The sequence below is a fragment of the Semicossyphus pulcher genome, unplaced genomic scaffold (genome assembly GCF_022749685.1).
Source record: "Semicossyphus pulcher isolate SPU_LCO1_2020_fin unplaced genomic scaffold, fSemPul1.0.p SCAF_6, whole genome shotgun sequence".
Classification (NCBI taxonomy): domain Eukaryota; kingdom Metazoa; phylum Chordata; class Actinopteri; order Labriformes; family Labridae; genus Semicossyphus; species Semicossyphus pulcher.
The window spans coordinates 28,407,355-28,427,734 of record NW_027211737.1 but is presented as its reverse complement, the minus strand read 5'-3'; the positions used below and the strand labels follow the sequence as shown (position 1 = coordinate 28,427,734).

Sequence of the window (20,380 nt, the reverse complement as noted above, 5' to 3'; positions counted from 1 at the left end):
AATATCATTAAATACAAAACTTCTGTAGAGTTAAAGCTTTAAAGAATTTAATAAACGTTTGCAGGAATGGGAAACATTGTACACAAGACATAACTTTAGCAAATTAATCATTTGTTTTGTTTAATAAATAATATTATAAGAGAAATAAACCTGACATTCTCCCGGAAATCTTCATGGTAATAAATACCTCAAACAGATTCAGCATCTCCACACCCTTCTCTCCAGCATCAAAAGGAAATGTTAGTACCAGCAGATCTGAAAGTGCATGATTGAGGACGGTTCCAGTGTCACATTCTCATATGTCAGCGTGCCGACTCCAGTGCTTCAGACGACATCATCAAAACATCGCAAAGACGGGAAAAAGAATACAAAAACAGAACAAACAGAAAAGCAAACAGAAACAAGCCGAGTGCTAGAAAAGGCTTAAAAACTAGACAGGAGAGCAAGACGTTTTCATGGGGGGGACAATCAGAAAAAGGCAACGTATGACCATGTGTTTTTAATCAAGGAGCATATTTTTTTCGGGGAAATAGATACTGCTAATGTTTACTTTAATTTAAGTTGTTGTTAAACAATAAAAGCTGAACTGTCTCACTGATTTAAAGCTAATAACTCTGCTGTTGGAGCATATCCACCTGATCAAATAACTTGTGTTTTTACTTATTTTGAAAACGCTGACAGTTCTTACAGCTCACGCTATCATGATCTATTATTAGGGAAGTTATTGGGGCACTATCTCTGTCCGCGAAGAATGAATACTGTGTGGAAAGGTGGAGGACAGATAAGTGTCAGACACGAAATCCATCGCTTGATGGAGCCTTGATTGACACAAACTTTGAGAACTTCTCATGTAACAGCTGGGTTTGGGTCTCGGGATTTAAATGATCAGTGAAAAAGGTACACATAAGGAGAAATACATGTATATTGGTATCGGTTTTGTTTGGCCCGGCTTCAGCAACGACACAGACTGAAATGTTTCATTACACTTGCTTCAAAGCTCTAACCAGTTCACTGAACATTTGATGCTTTTACTTCACAGATTTTTATGTGCAATGGTCCGTTCTTAACTGCTACAAGGAGCCCCCAATATTTTGTAGGTAAATCCTGAAATGCATATACACAGGGAATGTACCAACTCCCCTTTCCCCCCATCACATCACCCCTCAGTCTCATGGTGGTTTGGTCCGGCGGGCACAGATCAGCAGTCTTTATGTCCGCACCTGGAACTTGCCAGCCTTTGTCATGTACTTGATGCCTTTGAAAGGTTTATACTTCTCACCGTACATGTCCAGCCGGTTCACCTTCAGCCCTGTGAGAGGACAAAAAGAACATTTCTTAATATTACTTGATTGATTGATTTAAGACACAAACATTGCTGATTTATATGTGCACGTTAACAGAAATGTAACTACAGGTCGATGACGGCCCTACAGCAGTGGTAGGTCTGCTTGGTAGTTTTGCACCAACACTGTGGCAAACACTGTGCTTGAAACTAGTTTGTAGCTAGCTTACAGCATTAAAGGGGGACTGCCAGTCTCGGTAACAGCAGGCATCATGTGCGGATACTTGCAGTAATTTTAGTAAAACTCCACCTATGACACAATCTCACCAGTTGAGTCACCATTTCTTACAAGGCATGAGGAAGCCTGAAAAAGCAGTTGCATAGAAACCTCAACACCAACCAGCATTTTGCCGTGTAATTTCTGAGTGACACAGACACACAAGTATCAATGCTTGTAACAAGCTGTAGGTCCCTTACGTAGAATACTGCGTAGGATCTGAGATGTTTCAGTGCACAAGCAGACATCAGGCTTGAGTCATTTCTTAAGACCGGGCCAACAATACCTGCATTTATCAACCATGTTTGACTCATTTGTCAAGGATGGAATATTATTTTCATCCAGATAAAAACGAGTTTTTGCAGATTCTTGAAATACCTTCAGAACAGCAGCAACTGTTGTTTTATAAGATCACCAGATAAGGTTTTTAGAGAGTACTGGACTGTGACTCAAATGTGATGCTGGTACATGAGGAGCACAAGCGGGGCTGTTTACACCAGTGATTTTTTATTGACTAATCCGGCAACCAATTTGTGTGTAGCGCCATCTTGTGTAGCCGCCATTACTGCAATGGCAACTCAGTGTCTGCTGCTGACTCTGACAGCTGCATAGTTCAGTGGTTCTCAACTAGTGAGTCGGGATCCAAAAGTGGGTCGCGCAGCAGATTTCAGTAGGTCGCGGATATTTGCTGAGCTTTTATTTTGAAGGACATGAGTTTCGTATGACCTGTGTGCAGTAGAAATGTAGCTTATTCACACTCCATGTATCCACTGATTGCGTAACAGTTACATTTACATTCTTGAAAGTTGATGAGCCAGACAGTTGCTGCATTTATGAAGCACTTTTTAGTTCATTTCTGCTGAAAAAACACTTGAAATTGAATTAATTATCTTAGTGCACCCTTGCTGGTCATTTTGGCTGACCATTAAACTGTCGTGTTTTGTGATGATGACATACTGAGATGCTTCGTTCTGTCTCAGGTCCAAACTGCACCATTTTTTATCAAACACATTTGAGTGGAACGATATCTCGGTCACAAATTGCTATTAAGGAGGTGGTGGGTCCTGAGGTTGTTAGACAGCTGCCTCCAGTTACTGATGAAGGTACTTTAATCAGGTGATCATATTTAGATTTTACATATTAGACATCGGTTACAACAACAGCCTGATTACATCACGTAGAAAACAGAGAAAAAACTTGACCATCCGCCACATACGTGATGAAGTGCTGTGTGATATAAAGTTATTCCACTAGCTAGTTAGATTAATCGTTAACAGCTGCATTTAATCATCACAGACTAGTTGGGTTGGCAAATATGTTTTATATTCATTCAGCAAGTATTTTCTTTATTATTTCTAATACAGCTGGTCTGTAATGATTATAAGCAGCTCTTGATTATGCTAACTAGCAGAAGAACGTTATATACGAGCTCATTTCATTAATCACCTGGCGACAACAAAATGCATCTACTGGTCACTCAGAGAGGGCCTAAATGACTGATAATAATACCCGATCAGTAATAATAATATAATATTTGGAATATTCTTGATCCACTTCTAAAGAATATCTTAGTCCTCAGTCTCTCTTTTTTTTTCACCAAAGTTAATGTTTGTCACGACTGTTAGAGCAGCTGAGAAGTCCAAAGGTTCTCCAGGTGTCCTTTACATCGTTATCAAAAGTAAACTTACATAGAAAGTAACGGTTAAAGTAGAAAAATGTTCACTTCTGAGGACAGCTTGCATTCAAATGCGCAGATGTTGTAGAGAGACGCCAGATTAGTTTATATTATAGACTTTGAAGAACACAGAAAAACTATATACTCATGGCAATAAATGATGCAAGTCATATGTGAAATTAAGATTTTAGGAAGTTTTGCTTTGACTATAACTTTATTATATGTCTGTTAACCAAGCCCAGAACTCCACAGCTAAAGATTATGTTTAAATCAAATAGTAATGCTGCTTTAATAAACAATTAAATCGGAGAGTATCTAATGATCAGCTAATAGAGCACTTCCTGATGTCATGTGAGGAGCTGTTTTTATTGCATTTGGCACCATCTAGTGGCCGTTGTGTGACTGTGCTCAGAGATCAGTCACAGTCAGGTGATGGTCAGCTGAGCAGGGAGTGTGATCAAAGCTGCACTCGTGTGTGGGGGTTGAGTTCAAATTAACCTCTTTGAAATACAACGTGGTAATTGTATTTGTTAGTTACATCAGTCTGGTTATTTGTGAGTCTTTAGTAGTAATATAAAACAGGTTTTATTTCACAGACAATTTTCATCCTCTAGAACTATTCCTACAATAAATGAAGGAATACCATGAAGGAGCAATCATAAATGTGTAAGGATAGTTGTGATAGTGGTAAGAGTATATGTGTGTGTGTGTGTGTGTGTGTGTGTGTGTGTGTGTGCGTGTACCTGAGATGGCCATCTGTTGGATCTTGAACTGGATGTTGATGGTGGGGTTCTCGTCGGGTTTGGAGGCTCCGGCCTGCAGACTCATCGTGCCTTTCAGACTAGGAAGCTTCTGTGGGTTGATCTTTCCAACATCCCACGACAACATCTAGCCAAAACGCACAACATTGAGATAGCAATGTGAGATCACCTAAAAATAACAGGTCACACCAAAGCAAATAATGGTTTCTTTGAGAAGGGAAGATTTGGGACCTGCGTCCCTTCCTCCCTCTTTTAGGCGTTCAAATTTCTCCATACCTTTGTGACTGGGTCAAAGGTGTACGTTCCCTGGGAGGGGTTGAGGTTGGCGTTGAGGACGCCCCGGGGCAGCTGGCTGCTGACTAGCACCGACTCCACGGCTTTGCCCATGGTCTGTTTGGGTCCCAGGGTCAAGTCAAAGCGTCCCTGGGAGCTCCCCTCCCGGAAGGTGATGTTGTGTTTGACGTACACAGGGATCGCCACCAGGCTGAAGAAGAAGAAGCAGGCCAACGAACAAAGAGTTCAGAGTCATAGCAAACATTTATACAAATGTTTTATGGCTCTTTTGTTCTTTGCTTAAGTGACATCAATGACAACAACACTGACTTCTGAGAGCTGACGTGGTAGGAGAGCAACCGGAAGTTTCCATCAGGGGGGATGAAGGAGAGGATCCGCTCCGCTTCCCAGCGCTTGAACCGAACACACGGGTGGAAGCTGACATCATCCAGCAGCCGAGGATTCTGGGAGAGAGAGAGAGAGGCAGTGGGATAGGATGCTATGGAGCAATGGCCCTGTATATTTGAAGTTATACAAACAACTTTACCCCTACTGCTACTTCAAACTCTTTCAGATCCTTTTGGCCTAAATGAGCTCATAGGGAATATTACAACTTGACAGTAAGTAAATCAGTGGATCGGTCGAGTCTGCAGGTCAGTGAGAAGTTGCAGGAACATAGTGAAACATATTTTACTCTTTGAATTTGACTTGCAACCTCGTATCCATTTACAAATGCTCTATGTGAGTCTGATAGTGGGGCTCCACTAAATACATAAAGAGAGTTAGGGCGTTAAAAAAGGAAAAGAGGAAACTCACCATAAATGACAGAGTGAGGTCGGGCATGCCTGTCAGCTTGACACAGGCGTCAATAACTCCCTGAATTTCTGCTGTAATGGTGGAGCCTGAGGATGAGGGTCGGGGGTTATGTGAGACATGGACAGACAGCAAAAACCATTTAAAAAGGAGACACAAATAACTGAAGAGTGAAGCTGCTGGTAGCTCATATCTTATGCTGTCGTTCAATATTTTTTATCGTTCATAATCTTGACACGCTAACGGAAATGCAAATGTGGTGTTACTCCCAAACAGAAGTGCAAACATGCAAATTAATTAGATCAAATAACATCAAAATGTGCATTAAACTTCCACACCATACAAGAATGTATTTAACATTATAGTAAGTTTGATAGTAAGAGACATTTTTCCTTTAACTTATCAGCAGAAGCTTGACAGAAATCAGAGTGGCTAAATAATGATGCAATGCTGCAGTGTGCAAGTGTTTGACCAGCAGGCTGTTGAATGAAATACCTGATTTATCGATGATTGCATCGATCTCCTCCACCACGTCAAAGTACGCTTCATTGTTGGTGTACTTGACTCCTGTGCGTCGCCATGGCACCACTGACAGCTGGCCTGTGGGGAGCTGTTCACCAACATTGGTGCTGCCTGTAATACAGACATGAAGCTGGTTAAGCTATATCACACGAGAGGGAGTGATGTTGTACTGAATATCAGCACTGCTGTGATTTGGTCATGGGCACCAGGCCGCAGATAATGACAGTGTGCTGGTATTCAGTATAACACAACACCTCAAGTTTGATATTACATTTATACAACAGCTTACAAGCAGCAAATAGTAAAGAGTAATAAGAAACTACAGATCTTCAGATATATATATATTCAGAAAACCTGGCTGAGGCGATTCACACAGTTAGAAGTCGTAGTGCTGTTGTACTCTATATCAGCGCTCATGGAATGTCTCTTGTCCAATCAGATTACTTGGTTGGAACTAACTGGTGTATAATGTACACAGAGTCCATTTGCAACTGGAAAAAGAAATCTGCTGTTGCAATAGATGCTAAAATAATCCAAACTGATGGCTGATATTGATGCTATGCAGTGTCACCTCAGTGCCTTGTGATCTCACTCGACCTCACAACATCATTTTATGATCGCAGCTTTATGTCTATTAATGCAAAATGAAAATGTATCAATGGATTTGTTATGTTATTATTATATATATACCTCTGAAGTACATAGAGAGCACAGCACATTAATAGCAGTCCATGTTGCTAATAGATTACAAATACTTTTTTCCCTCCAAGTGACATCACCATGACCGTCATCACCATGCCGCCACTGTGATGAACGCTTAACAGTCACAGAGCGTCAGAACAATCAGTGTGGATAAACCCTGTCACCTGGAAATAAGACTGTTTATTCTTCATCTAATCGTATGGACACACTTTTTAGTCATGTAAATATCATCTGTCATCTGGCAGGAATCTATGCACACTGTTTGTTTTCCTGTAAATACTGGAAACTATCTACCTCATGTAAATTAACCCATCTGTTACATAATTACATATTTCTTCTAAATCATATTATATATTTCAGCATTGTTGCACTCCTCATATTTGCACTACTGTCTTATATAATATAATATTTAAGTGTACAAAGAGAGCAAAGCTAAACCGGAGTTAAATTCCGTGTATGTGTACATACCTGGCCAATAAAGCTGATTCCCCTCACGTACACTTTGCCACACATTAAATCAAACATCACGATCATGAATGTTACAGCCTGTGGTGAACAGGTAAATGTCTGTACCTGTGATGGTGTTGACCATTGTTCGGAGGATCGTTGGAGGCTTAATGAGCTCTTTGAGGATGTTTGACTCTGTGGCCAACGGGAAGCCGTTGTCCAGCATCTCCTCCAGCAGTTCGTAGACCACTACCACATTGTCTTTAATGGCAGCCTCTGTACACACTCCAAAATAATCCTGAGAATAAAGAAACATATTTAATATCAGAAGCATTAGTCATTAAAACTAAACTAACAAGCCTACTGAAAAACACAGGAAAGGCAAGAACCTGGAATGTGTCGACGACTCTGTGCAGAAACTCGATGACAAACAGCGGGGGCACCTCACTCTGGATGACTGCGACAAAGTAAATGCGATGCCGGAGCACACTGATAAGGTAGTGATGTGGTGTGGGGATCACTGGCGGGACGTTCTCCGGCTCAGTTGCACGCTCCTGAGCCTCAAAGAAGTAGTCACACACGGAGCGGCTGACCACGCTCTTCCAGTGCTTCTCCAGGAAAATGTCCCCCGAGGCATTTACTAGGAACAGGCTATGGATCATTTTGGCTGGAGGCTGAGAGGCTGAAAAGAGAAACCACAGCATTTCAAAGGAGAAGAGATTCAGTTTGCACTTTACACAACATTGTGCAGCTTATTGAATCATTGAAGAGTGAATTTATATATGTTGTAAGTGTTAGGATCAAAAATAGAAATGATAAATGTTTTAAAAAACTGTTGAAAAAACATTTCTTCCTCTGGAGTCTGGATAATGCCGATGGGTCTGCATATTTCATACGTATATATTTACCAAGTGGATACAATTAGGGATGCACGATATAGTTTTTTTTGACGATATCCGATATGCCGATATTTTACAACTCATTTAGCCGATTACCGATACCGATATTTTTTCCCGCACACCTAATTGCAGAGATCATCAACTCTCTTCTGTATTGGAATTAGCGTACAGTATAATGGTGATACTCTTATCACATTAGTTACAACGGTCGGGGTGACGGGTCTTGAGATGGTTAATCAAGTTTGTTGTGTTGAAAGACTTTGCCTTGGCTCCTCCTCGCATCACCGAAGCTGAGCAGTCATTGCAAACAGCAGTTTTCTATCTATTTCGGACACTTTGAAAAACTTCCACACCACGGACATTTTGGCTTCTAACTCTCTCATGCTGCAGGTAGACACACGTGACATCATCATGCTGCGCCGCGCAGGTCTTCTTCGCACCGGGGACATTGCGCCGAGGTCGGGCATTTAATCAGGTATGCAGAAGCCCATTATTTTATCGCCTAATTATATCGGCGGGTATCGGCGTGTTGGCCGATATCCGAAGCCAATAGCCAATATCGGCCGATACCGATAACGTGTCGATAATATTGTGCATCCCTAGATACAATGTAACAAAACACTATGTTATAACACCACTTGTTAATTTATTTATTATTACCATCATTATTATTATTATTATTATTATTATTATTATTATTTTACATTTTAGCCCTTAATTAAGTCTTTATCAACACTAACATGCCCATTAAATCCATAGGTATAAAAATAACAAAACAATTACAATTCATATACAATTAACATTTCTATATCTTTAGTAATACTAGGGCGTTCAAAAAAACTTGCACACAGCAAAAAATAAATGAATAGTTTGAGCGTATACACTACGGTAAGTGTAATGGGTCAGTTCAAAGGTAATATTAAATTTCCGCTTTTTTTAAATGGACTTTTGCACACACCTATATCCAAAGGCAGAAGCCAGTAGGTACACGAGATAAACTTGATACTGCCACATTGCCATTAAAGTCTTCTTTGGTTAACGTCGACTTGTGCTGGCTGGGAAACATGACACCGGAATATTCATTAAATATGCGACAAAGCTATCAAGTTCGAGCCAGGCATAACTAAGCGCTACAGGAAGCTGATTAAAATGTATCTACACATAGCTGTTACTTTGATTAAATGTAAACTATGTAGCCATCTTCTGTAATCGCATATCTGTTGGAGGCCTTGGTCTCCATACAAGATGCTACAGCAGTCCCTCCTCCAACCTCACACAGTCTCATGACAGAGGAAAAGCCCCGTCACCCGGTACAGAGGATGGAAATACATCATTAAACTGGTGCCTTTCTGACTTTAAAATAACCATACGCCATCCGAGCCGGTCGTGAACTGCAGTTGACTTACCCAAGACAAATTTGTATGTTCTCGTCTCGCCTTTCACCCCTTTTCCCAATGAAAGATTAAGCTGCCGTCGTTGCTTCCCGTTAGGTGGAGCAGATCCTGATGCGAGGGAGGATAGACCCGAACAGCGAACCAATCGGAACACGCGGAGGCTATCAAGTCCCGCCTTTTCGATAGAGTCATAGGTCAACAATACGGAAGCTAGTGACTCGTGACTTAGCTGTGATTGGACCTAAGAGGCAGGACTTCAGTAAACACCAGTAACACTACCCGCTGATTGGTTTCAAGATGTAGCTGGTCTGACATTTTGTTTCCAGTATCAGATTTCATCTTGTGGAGTTTCTCTCCATTCAAACAAACAGAAGGAGGGGCATAGCTCAACTTTACTGAGACTAATGCTGCAATGCTTAGAGTGCGTCCCCAATTAGTCTGAAGAATACAATAAAGGACTTCCAATTTTGCTAGGTAAATGGAAAATATAATTTTATGAATTCAAGCAAACAATGATTTATTTAAATAGAAAAATGAAACATGGAAATTGCACATAATACCATTGGATAGTGTTGCTGCAGCCATTCTTATTTATGCATAACAAAATAACATACATAGAACATTTTCTCGCCAGCCACTTAAAATAACTACATAATATTTAGACAACAAATAAACGCTTATATTATAATCATTTCCTTATTCTATGAAAATAATACCATAATAATATTTCAAATCAACCAACTAACTTACCAACACTGGTTTCTTTAAAATGTCTAACAAATTGCTCGCCAGTAAATAAATACGAAAGGTATCGCAAATAGGGACAAGAAAACTCGTAACTAGTAACCCCTTTACAAAAACCTGCATACTGTTTTCAGTATATTTCATGTAACTACTTAGGAGCGTCATAACCTTTAACCATGTCACAGCGAAAATACAGCTCTTTTTAACTTTTAAGAACTTTTAAGAATCCAAGGAGGAATGAACACCAGTTGTAAAATGAATACGATTTCTTGTTCTGTTGTTTTTGTATTTGTTCCACCTTCTTTCCAAATGCAGCCCACACCCTCAAGACAAAGTTTGCACTCCAATGCAAACAATAAGGTTATGAGAAAACTTACCCTCAGTGTCAACAAGTTCAATTCTCTCGGTAAATGTTTGGTGAAAAATATATATCAGAATATAATAGTAAACTATCAGGAGCAGTATTTCCAGGTCATAGCCTGATCCATCTGTGACCATCATAAAGAGCATCTGGATGCAGAAAAAGTTTTGGTGACGAGTGTTAAGTCTGAAAACATAAACAAAACACTACTGAAAGACATATTACATTCACTTTATGCATTTAATGTAGTGAATGTGTAGATGAATAGCTTCAACCAAATTACACCTTCTGATATCAACAGCTGATCAGAAAGTGAGCTTTTACATTACACACATCTGACACATAAGATTCCTTTGTGTTCGGAGATATTTCATTAAAAGTGACACCATTTCGTTCAAAGTCCAGAAAAATTAAAGGAGGCAAAGTCTCAAGTGGATAAAAGATATCACTGCTGTTCAGAGGCCTGCTTCACTACATGCCTTGCACACATCCTACAGGGACATCTAGTGGCCACAAGTGGTCCAAAGAGCTCCACAAGTGACTGAAATGATGCGTTGAAGTCCATTTCTAATGTTCACTTACTATAGGGAGTTCAAATATCCACCACTTAGAAAATAGTACTATAAAAATACCAGAGAGATCGGGTCTTATATGACGTGTTAGTTATTTAACATGAGAGCTTTCTGAATGTTGTGCTCGTCCTTTTCTCCCCAAATACTTTGATATGAGCTGTGTTTGCAAAAGCTATTGCTGCATTCAGGGACGCTGCACAAAATGCAAGGCCCACGTACACGGGCATATTCAATTGGCCTTTACCCGCAGTGATGGCATTTCATTATTTCATCCCCTCCGAGTCTAAAGGCCCTGGCTGTTTTCTTCTGAGTATCAAAAGCAAGTTTGAATCAGAGTCTGTTGACAGGTTGGGGGTGCTTTGCTTTACGTTGGCAGCACTGTCAGAAAAATGTTATCAAGAAAGAACAGCAACGTGCTAATAAAACAAATTAGTGGACTAATTGATTCTTAAACTTTAATTTACACTTCACAATGAAGGTTTTAAAAGACACTAGAATAATTGTTCATTTGTAACAAATTGCTCACCAGCTTGTTCTGCAGTACCAGTACATGGCTTTTCTGCTGTGTTCAAGGTTGTCATGATTTGTCCTGTGCACAACTTACAATTCCTCCTCAAAAGCAAGTCCAAATACAACTTATTCAAATTATTCAGACTACTTATGAACATGTGTATTTAGCATAAAATAACAATGTCAAAACTAGGAGTGGATAGAGAGTAGGGATGTAAGAAAATATTGTTTCAGTTGTGTATCATGATCGTATGTTTTGACACTGTATAAATTAAAAAACAATCAATGTTCTTTAAAGGTTTACATGCTAAGACGTTTCTTACTGATGTAGACAAACGTTCATTTCTTTGCTCAGATTTGACATAATGTAGTGCTATGATGCTTGGCGTTACACGGACTGTGATAAATAGTTAACCTTATTAACTTAGATTTTATGCAAACGGTTACAGGATCTTTATACAATGAAAGTTTCCCTAAAATTAGCTTGAGAAAGAAAATAAATGTATGTATCGTGATACGTATTGTATTACAAAGTAATGCTTTGCCAATGCACCGCCCTAATTGAGATTATGATCACAACGATTTAATAGTCGAGCTGACTTTGATCAACTTTAAAAAGCTCAAGGAAAACATGAATGGCTCAACATAATTTATTTTCATTTTATGTTAAAATGTACAGAGTTCTTTGAAAGTACTTGCTAAGAAAGAAAGAAAAAAAAAACAGAATAAATGGAAATACATACAGGGAGAGAGTAGATAGTTGAGGCCGCTGAGCGCAAATCAACCTTCACTGTGTGCCCAGCCGTCACTCCTCTCTTTATTTTGCGCTCTCTCTTAGCATACAACGCAACATGTACAATTACAAAGGATACAAAAAGGGAAGCGATATAAACAGACAGAAATATACTGAGCTCCTTTTTACATGCCTCTTAAATGTAAGGAAGTCATCCTATACACACACAAGTAAAAAAAAAGAAAAGAATGCCAAGTGACCTTTAGATATTTGTAGTCCTTTTGTTTAAAATAGCATTAATATACTACACAAAGATAGAAAAACTCTAGAGATGAGATGGAATGGAGAGGTTAAAGGCATCTTAAAGTCACTAAAAGTGAGTGGTAATTTTTTTAAATTTTGAATTTCTTAGTAATTATTACCCAAGAGGCGAGCTAAAAAATATGTATTGTTTTTTTTTTTCCTGAAACAGAAGTGAAAAAAATGACAGTACCAATATCAATGTAAGAGTTTCCTTTTATATTATAGAAAAAACATTTTCTCTACAATAGGTTTTCTAAAGTCAAAAAGAGTCAGCTTGTGTCATAAAAGAAAGCTGCCCAGTCTGATAAAATTCAGAAAGAAACACAACAGAAAATAAGTACAGAACAGAACGATACACACAAAGAAAGTATGCAATGTCAGGTCTGTAAGAAAACCAAAACTCCTCTTTTGACTCTGAATACTGGTACATGGAGCAACAAGGTCAACCGTTTCAGAACCTCCAACACGTATCACCTCTGACCCTGCTTTCATACGAGTGTGCCTCTATGTGAGGGCCGAACCACGCACTAGATCAGGCATTCGAGCACACCTTTTATAAAGGCTGACTGTGTGCTGCCATGTGTCTAGCCAATGGGAGTGCAGAATTTAGCAGAAGAGAAAAATACAACGTAAAAAAAGAAGAAGATTTGAACAGAATTCACCGTTCAGAAGCGGACTCCTCGACCTCTTTGGGTCACTAACACTTATGAGGGGAGGTCAGCTATCGTTAACTGACTTTCCTTAAAGCAGTTAAATTGAAATCCCACCGTTTGTTCTGCAATCCGTAAACTGCTAAAAAAGGCTGACATAGTACACCGTCTGTCAGTGGAGTGTGGACAAGAACAGCTGAATGTTGAACTTTCCTGAGCTAGCCACCTACTGGAAACAGCTAGCCGGTGTGTGTTTGTGTGTGTGTATGTGTGCTGGATATTGGGAAGTACCAGAATATTTACATCTAAACGTTTCAGAGTGGCAACAAACTGGAAAATAATGCTACTTGTTTTATTTATGGACATATAATAAGACAATGACCCACTCGTGTCTTCTGTTTTTGCTGTTTTTTTGGTACAACACCGTCCATCTGGGAAGACAGAGACTCTGGAAACAGCTCAACACCTCAAACACCGGAGGGCCCACTCCTCCGCTTTTCTGGAACGAGGTGAAAAGCCTTCTGACCGAGTGGCCGCAGAGATGTTTGGGTATTTCTGAGAAAGCGAGTGTGTATCTCCATTTCAGAATGCCACACATATAAAGACCAAAGCATATAAGAGGTCGGACTGCACACAAGTATTTCAAAAAACAATCAACAAAAACAACGACAACAAAAATAAGATTTAACATTTTGTTTAACAAAACAAGAGTCTGCCTACAATGTTTCATTGTCTCTTTTTTCAAGGTAAGGCTTCCTATATCAATTAAAAGATTGTGTGCATGGTCAAATATATTCAGTTTTTCACTCGCAGTCTGACAGAGTAAGGTACTCCTGTATTGTCTTTCTCTGTGCATCTTTCTCGTCATTCTTGTCCTCCCCTACTCTCCCCCCGCGTATCATGAGGAGGAGGCTCCTTGGCCTGTGTGAAACCACATTACACTGTGTAAGCCTGGCCTGGAGCAGCACAGCACGGCCGAGGTCCATATACACGCCCCAACCCTGAATCCTACCGACTTGTTCCCGTACACAGCCAGCTGGGAGGGGAGGGAAACGAGCCCAAATAAAAAGGGACGAAATGACAACATAGAAAAACAGGAAACCTAAAGACCCTCTCTGTCTCCAACACCTCCACTCACTTGTGCCTGCCGCGGCACTGGAGAGGGTGAACAGGAGTAATGGACATTTAGAGTACAGCGAGTATCAGCTCAGGCCCCATCATATCTCCTTTTTCAGTTCTGCCGCTCATCTGCTCATGTACGGTGACTGTTTGGGGACACCAGCGTAGCTGTGATGGGAGGGGCCAGTGTACATCATGTTGCCGTGATGATTGGGCTGCATAGGCTGCTGCGGGTAACCCTGCCCTCCCATCATGCCCATCTGCATTTGCATGGGGTACTGAGCTGGTTGATTCATGTAAGGGGGGTTGCCATGGTAACCACTGTTCATCATGGGTTGAGGCATTCGGTAGCCGGCCGACATGGCGTTGAGCGGCGTCATGTTCATGGAATTGTACGGTGCTGGCGTGGGCATAAGGTTTGGCATCATACCACGCTGCACTGCCAAGGTGCGCGGCGTGCCCTGCATGGCCACGGCCCCTGAGCTACGGCCATAGAGCTGCTGCTGGTGGGGGGCGGGGGCCAGCTGCTGAGTGGCTTTGGAGCGGATAGAAATGTGTCCTTTGACCGTAGCCATCTGGCCCTGTAGCCGCTGCGTGTGCGGCGGAGGTCCCAGGCCGATATTGGTGGTGGGCATATTGCATTGCAGCTGCAGGGAGCCCAGGTTCATGGAGCCAGAGCTCAGGTTCGGAGGGGGGGTCATAGTGGGCTGGCCTTGAGCGAGAGGAGTGTGGGGTGATGGGGCCAGCCCGGGGTTGGACAGAGAAACACTGGTGGCGTAAGAGGTGACGGAGGCTGAGTGAGAGTAGGGCATGGCATGGGGGTCCATGATGGTGTTTGTGAGCTGCTGGAGTTTGGCCAGGCTGAAGGTGGCCGAGGGCTGGGGGTAGCCCCCTGTGCCAAAGTCCTGACCCATGCGCTCATACAGGGTGCGGCCCCCTCCTCCGCCTCCGCTCTCGGGGATCTCCATGATCATAGGCGTCGAGGCGAAGCCGTTGCCCATGCTACACTGAGACAGGGCCTGCTGTTGTTGCTGTGGGGGTGGTGGTGGAGCTGACGGTGGAGGCTGAGGGTTGGGGGCTTGTTGCTGCTGCTGTGGAGGTTGCTGAGGAACCTTTTTTTGAGACTGCTGCTGCTGCTGCTGCTGGTTGGTGCTGGGAGGCCTCTCGATCACGCCGCAGCTCTGAGGAGACTTAATGCCACAGCTGGGGGTGTTGGACGGCGGTGGGGGTGGTGGGGGCTGGGGCTGGGGCACAGCTCCGCCTACATTACTGGACCCAGGTCCGTTGTTGGGTCCTGGTCCTGTTTGCTGGATGAGGCTACAGCTGCCCATTGCTAGTTGGGATCCTCCAGTTCCTGTGGAAGACGTGAGGCTGGGGGCCGGCACGAAGGAGCAGCTGTTGGACTGAGAGGAGGACGGGGTTGCCGAGCTCGAAGAAGAGGAGGCTGATGACGAGGAAACTGTGGAAGCTCCTGCAACTACAGCAGCTGACATTCCCCCTCCATTCCCCCCATTCCCTGTTCCATTGCCCCCTCCGCCCATGGTGGAGTCGTAGCTGCTGGGGTTGTCATAGTTCTCTGTCGTGCTCTCGATGCTGCCGAGGTCGCTGAAGCCGCTGTCCACCACCTGCTGCGAGTGGTCCGACACGGATGGCACATCCATCATTGGCGATGTCTCCATATTCTGCTGGGAGGGGGCAGACAGAGAACTGGGATGTTCTGGTGTGATCTGTGTGTAGCCCGCTCCAGGACCTCCACCAGTGCCTCCTGTTACATTGGGGCCAGGTGTCCCTCCCCTCTGGCCGGCTGGTGTTGTGTCCAAGATGCCAGAGGGCAACCCCGGACTGTTCACCGAGCGCACAGACTGACTGGGCAGGGGCGGCACTGGGGGATTTGGGAGGGGGCTGCTGTGTTGGGAGGCCCCGCACTCCTCCACTAAGGCCAGGGCCTCCTCCTCGGCCTCCCCTGTGTGGCTGTAGCTCTGCAGGGTCCGGCAGGCGGCTAGGGTCTCCTCACAGTCCTGGTAGGCCCCGTGGTGTGGCTGGGGTTCAGTCTCTTCATCCTGGGCTTCCCCCTGCGTCAGGGACTGGACCGCCTGCATCGTCTCCAGGTCCAGCTCATTGGAGTGATGATGGGGGTGATGCGTGTGATGGTGGCTCAGCTCCTCTTTGAAGTCAGAGTGCTGGTGCGGGTGGGAGTGGGTGTGTGTGTGTTGTGGTTCCATCAACAGCGTGACGTCTTTGTCGTCTGGGTGCAGCGGCTGCAGCTCCATCGGCTCAGAGGGAACAGACATGGCCGTAACCGTTTCCACTGCTGCGGCTGCTGCAGCAGACTCCTCCTGCTCTCTGCGCCTCCTCTCCTCCTGCTGTGGGTCAGTTGAGGAAGGACGACACTTGGCCTCCTGCACTTCCTCCTCAGCCTCCTCCTCCTCCTCTTCTTCCTCCTCCTGCTTGCTGACATAGTCCCGGGCCACGCTGTTCTCCATGTCTAAAAAAGCCTCTCCACCTTGGGGTTCTTCTTTGACCGGAGGAGAGCTTGCTCGGGAGGCAGGCTCCTCCTCCTCGTCTTCATCCTCATCTTCATCTTCAGAGTCCTGACTTTTTCTCTTCTTACTACCGTTGTTGCTGCCGTTGCTCTTGTCCTCCAAGTGTCCGTCACCTTCATCATCTGCATCGTGGTCTTCACTGCGCCGGCTTCCAGAACCTGGTGTGGGCACTGCCCGCCTGTTGATACCGCCACTGCTGCCCAAGCTGCCAAACTCCTCTTCCTCCCTCTCCTCATCGTCATCATCTTCTTCCCTGTCACCCATATCTGTGTCCTGAGGCCGGGACTGTGGCGCCCGGGGCCCTGAGGTGGAAGAAGAGGAAGAAGGTGAAAGCAGGGGACGGGACGGTGGACGGCTGGGTTTGTCTTCCTCCCAAGCTCCTCGAGTCTCCTCCTCCTCATCCTCTTCCTCCTCCGGCTCAGAGGTTGGAGGTGGTTTGGGGGCAGGCTGTGGCGGCTGGAGGAGGGGGCGATTCTTAGGCGGTCTCCCTCTCCTCTTGGGTATCTTCTGCTCAACAGGCTTAGGGAGATAGTCGTCCTCTTCATCAGAGTCTTTCTGTTTGTTGTCTCTGTCGGTGTTGGTTCTGCAGACCCGTTTGCTGTTACGATCATCTGTCTGGAGCAGCTGCGGATCTTTGTCGAGCTGCTGCGCCAACGGCCTTTTTCTTTCCTGCTCCTGCCTCTCTGCCTCTTCCTGGGCCCGCTGCAGGTACCAGCTCCGGGGCTTGCGGCCAGGCTTCATCTTGATTTTGGGCTGTGAGGGATCCCCACTTTGAGCCTGGCTGTCTGCGCCAGGTGGCTTTCCAGGCCCCCGTTTCTTCCAGTGAAGTGGTTTGCGGCTCTTTCCCTTAGGCCAGCCTTTCTTCTTCTTGACTGGGACTTCAGGGTTAGCTGCAAGGGTCTCTGATGCTGCAGCTTGTAGAGCAGCCACAGGCTTCAGCACAGGTGTTAACTCTGAAAAGAAGCAAGAAGATAAACATGCGTTAGAGAATGATGCACAAATACTTTTATATAGATATCACTAATGCTGCCAAGTGTGGCATTAAAAAGCTGTCTGCTCACCGTCTTCCTCTGAATCCGAGAGGTTGGAGTGCCGGCCTCTTTTGGGTGCTGGGTCAGACAACCTCAGAGCAGAGCGAGCTGGGGGGTAGCGGTGCAGTGGGTGGCCTAAAGGAGTCTCCTCCTCCAGCCTGGGCATGGGCCGCTCTGAGTCTGAGTCCACAAATGGCTCATCCAACACCTCTGTTGTCTCAGAAATGGTCTCTGTCACCACGCTGCTGTGAGGGTGGCTGCGCTGGCGAAAGCGTCGTTTCCTCAGTGGCTTCTGGGTAGAAAGGAGAAGAAATTAAGTGTGCTTTTGACTTTTTGTTTAATGTGACAATACAGACTTGAAAGACCTGTGCTGACTGAGATCAAGAAGATTATGGTCAAGTTCCTAGCATGTAACTCATTCAGCTCTCAGTAGGACTGAATGCTGATTTGTTTAGATTGCTCGATCTCTAGAAACAGACGCTGAATCCATCTACATTCAGGTGTTTTAACATCATTTCCCTATCAGTGAATCTAAAGTGTGTTTATTACCTTGCATTTGAGCCCCATGGCGGGCTTGGTGAGAATGGGAGGAGAGCATGCCCTCCTCTCCTCATCATCTTCGTCGTCGTCATCATCTTCCTCCTCTTCACTGCTTTCACTGAAACAGCTCTTCCTAATGGGCGGAGAATCATTCAACCTGGAGACCACGGGAAGCTGCGTCAGCCCCTCTCCGGGCCCCTCTACCAGTCTGGGCTTCGGACCTCTCCTTTTCCTCGGGGGCCGGCCTCGCCGCGTGGGGGTTATGGAGGGGTGCCTGGCCATGTCCAGAGAGTGAAAGGCTGTGGACTCTGCTTGTCTTTCCAGGGAGAAAATGGAGGGGGGGCTGCTCCCAGAGCCTGTGGTTTTTCCTCCCTCTTTCCTCTCCTCGTCTTCATCATCCTCGTCATCTACTGGGCGGATTTTAGGTGGCCGGCCCACCCGTGTGTTGTCTTTCACCTTGCCCCAAGGCCAGTTTTTGGGTGGGCGCCCCCGTGGTCTGCGTTCTCCGTTTGTTGGGGGAGGGGGTCGGGGTGGTTCAGGGACAGGGGGTGGACAGCGAACGGGAGTGGAACTTGGAGAGCTTTGGCTGATAGGAAACCCCAGGAAGCCCTTTCTTTCCTCCTCCTCATCTTCTTCTTCCTCCTCATCATCATCCTCGTCCTCCTCCTCCCTCTTTTTCCCCTGGCGCATGTGCCAGGATATCGGTGGGACCTTGTGACTTGGTTTTATCTATTAACAGACACAGTGAAATAAATAAGAATGTACAGAAACTTGAGATTAATTTATTACATAGAGGAAATGAGAACAGTGTAGCTACCTCCTTGTGGTTGTCTTCCTCTGGTTCTTCTTCCTCCTCTTCATCGTCCTCATCTCCTTCAGCGTCAGAGACCACAGTGTTGGTTACAATGACGGGAGTCCAGCGGAGACACTCGGGGTCCACCTCCAGCTGCCGTGGCCGGGCCTTGAGACGTGACATGTGGCTAACCACCAGCTTCTCCCTTCGCACCAGGACCATACTGTGAAAACAACAGCAAAAACAAACACCAGCATTATTATTAGCATTATTACTCTGTATGGACAGTCTTCTACATAAAGTGTATAGAAATCTAATAAAGCTTTGTAGGCACCACCCATGTGAAGATCGTTGTGAATGGGTGTAGGGATACCTGGGTGCATTAGGTAACAATAGATTCACATTTACAACCATGTAAAACTGTAGCTGTGTCCCAATCCAGGGGCTGCAGCCTTCTACGGATGATGTGCCATTCATAGCCTGTGTAGACCGCTGAAACCGAACTGAAATGAGACGGTCTGGTCTACAGAGGATTTCCTGTTTGTGTCACCAGCTGTTCCCACCCTCACCCTTGCGTCACCAAACGTCGCTCCTGGCAACAGGTAGCTAGCGGGCTAACTAGCTAGCATAACTAACGTTGCGTAAGTTAACCTGTTATTTTAAAGATAATTTGTTTCAAGGGCCCTTTCGTTTTTTAACGTGTATCTCCAGCTATTCGAGTTAAAACCAAAAACGTGTTTTTTTTTAAGATTATTTTTTGGGGCTTTTTGCCTTTAATTGATAGGACAGCTAAAGATAGACAGGAAATGTAAGGAGGAGAGAGTGGGGGACGACACGCACCAAATGATCGGCAGACCGGGAGTCGACCTTGCGATCAGTGCAACGAGGACTGTAGCCTCTGTATATGGGGCGCCTGCGCTACCAACCGAGCTAAACCAGCGCCCCAAAACGTGTACATTTAAAAGTTTATTCCTTGGCTGTGTAAGAGTTTCGTTTGAATTGGCACGCGATGAATCTCGGGATATGTCAGGCCAGGAGAAGGAGGACGCATTTGTCGGCCACATCTGAAGGAGCTTTCGAACATCCTTCAGCAGCTGGGACATCCTTCGAAGCGCTGCTGTGACGCAATCAGCCTTCAAATACGGCTTTCGAAGGCTGCAGCCGCTGGATTGGGACGCAGCTGTTGTCTCTTACGCTTCCCTTTCAATCCCACTGTTGCTGGAATTTGGCTGAATACAACTCAGCAAATGGCTTGGGTACATGTCAACGTAGCCTGCAATCTACCACAGTCACAGTGGGTCACTTAAGCAAGACGTTTTGGCTGAGAGCCAGTAAAATTAGTACATGACTGCAAACTGAGGATTCTTAAAGTGCCACCGCGGTGTCAAATTAAATAAAGCTATTAACGGCTCTTTTTAAAAAGCTTAATAATGAGG

General features: G+C 44.5%; 2 protein-coding genes across 3 annotated transcripts in view; both read right to left on the bottom strand.

Moving 5' to 3' along the window:
- Nucleotides 1-30: 30 nt before the first annotated feature.
- On the bottom strand, nt 31-9,133 carry ap3m2 (adaptor related protein complex 3 subunit mu 2). The gene is made up of 9 exons (XM_069683773.1): nt 9,058-9,133; nt 7,142-7,434; nt 6,879-7,050; nt 5,577-5,714; nt 5,085-5,170; nt 4,599-4,732; nt 4,272-4,479; nt 3,978-4,122; nt 31-1,309 (listed from the first exon to the last, which is right to left on the bottom strand). Exons 2-9 carry the CDS (start codon nt 7,412-7,414, stop codon nt 1,209-1,211), a joined length of 1,257 nt encoding a protein of 418 aa, XP_069539874.1. The 5' UTR covers nt 7,415-7,434; nt 9,058-9,133; the 3' UTR covers nt 31-1,208.
- A 2,739-nt stretch (nt 9,134-11,872) lies between these two features.
- The window catches only part of kat6a (K(lysine) acetyltransferase 6A), a 33,850-nt gene continuing 25,342 nt past the window's right edge, over nt 11,873-20,380 (bottom strand). Inside the window, exons 13-16 of one of the 2 annotated variants that reach the window (XM_069682564.1) lie at nt 18,969-19,167; nt 18,161-18,880; nt 17,642-17,903; nt 11,873-17,533 (exon numbers count right to left, since the gene is read on the bottom strand). In XM_069682564.1, the coding sequence (XP_069538665.1) occupies nt 14,163-17,533; nt 17,642-17,903; nt 18,161-18,880; nt 18,969-19,167 (4,552 nt within the window). In that variant the 3' untranslated portion in view covers nt 11,873-14,162. The remainder of the gene's footprint in view (nt 17,534-17,641; nt 17,904-18,160; nt 18,881-18,968; nt 19,168-20,380) is intronic. The other variant, XM_069682565.1, reaches the window with a different exon arrangement.

Excerpts from the sequence above, each read along its gene's own strand:
- ap3m2 (XM_069683773.1), bottom strand. The coding sequence starts at position 7,414 with ATGATCCATAGCCTGTTCCTAGTAAATGCCTCGGGGGACATTTTCCTG. Across the intron at positions 7,051-7,141 it reads GAGTCGTCGACACATTCCAG|GATTATTTTGGAGTGTGTAC; the intron begins GTTCTTGCCTTT and ends CTTTATTCTCAG. Across the intron at positions 5,715-6,878 it reads AATGGTCAACACCATCACAG|GCAGCACCAATGTTGGTGAA; the intron begins GTACAGACATTT and ends TCTGTATTACAG.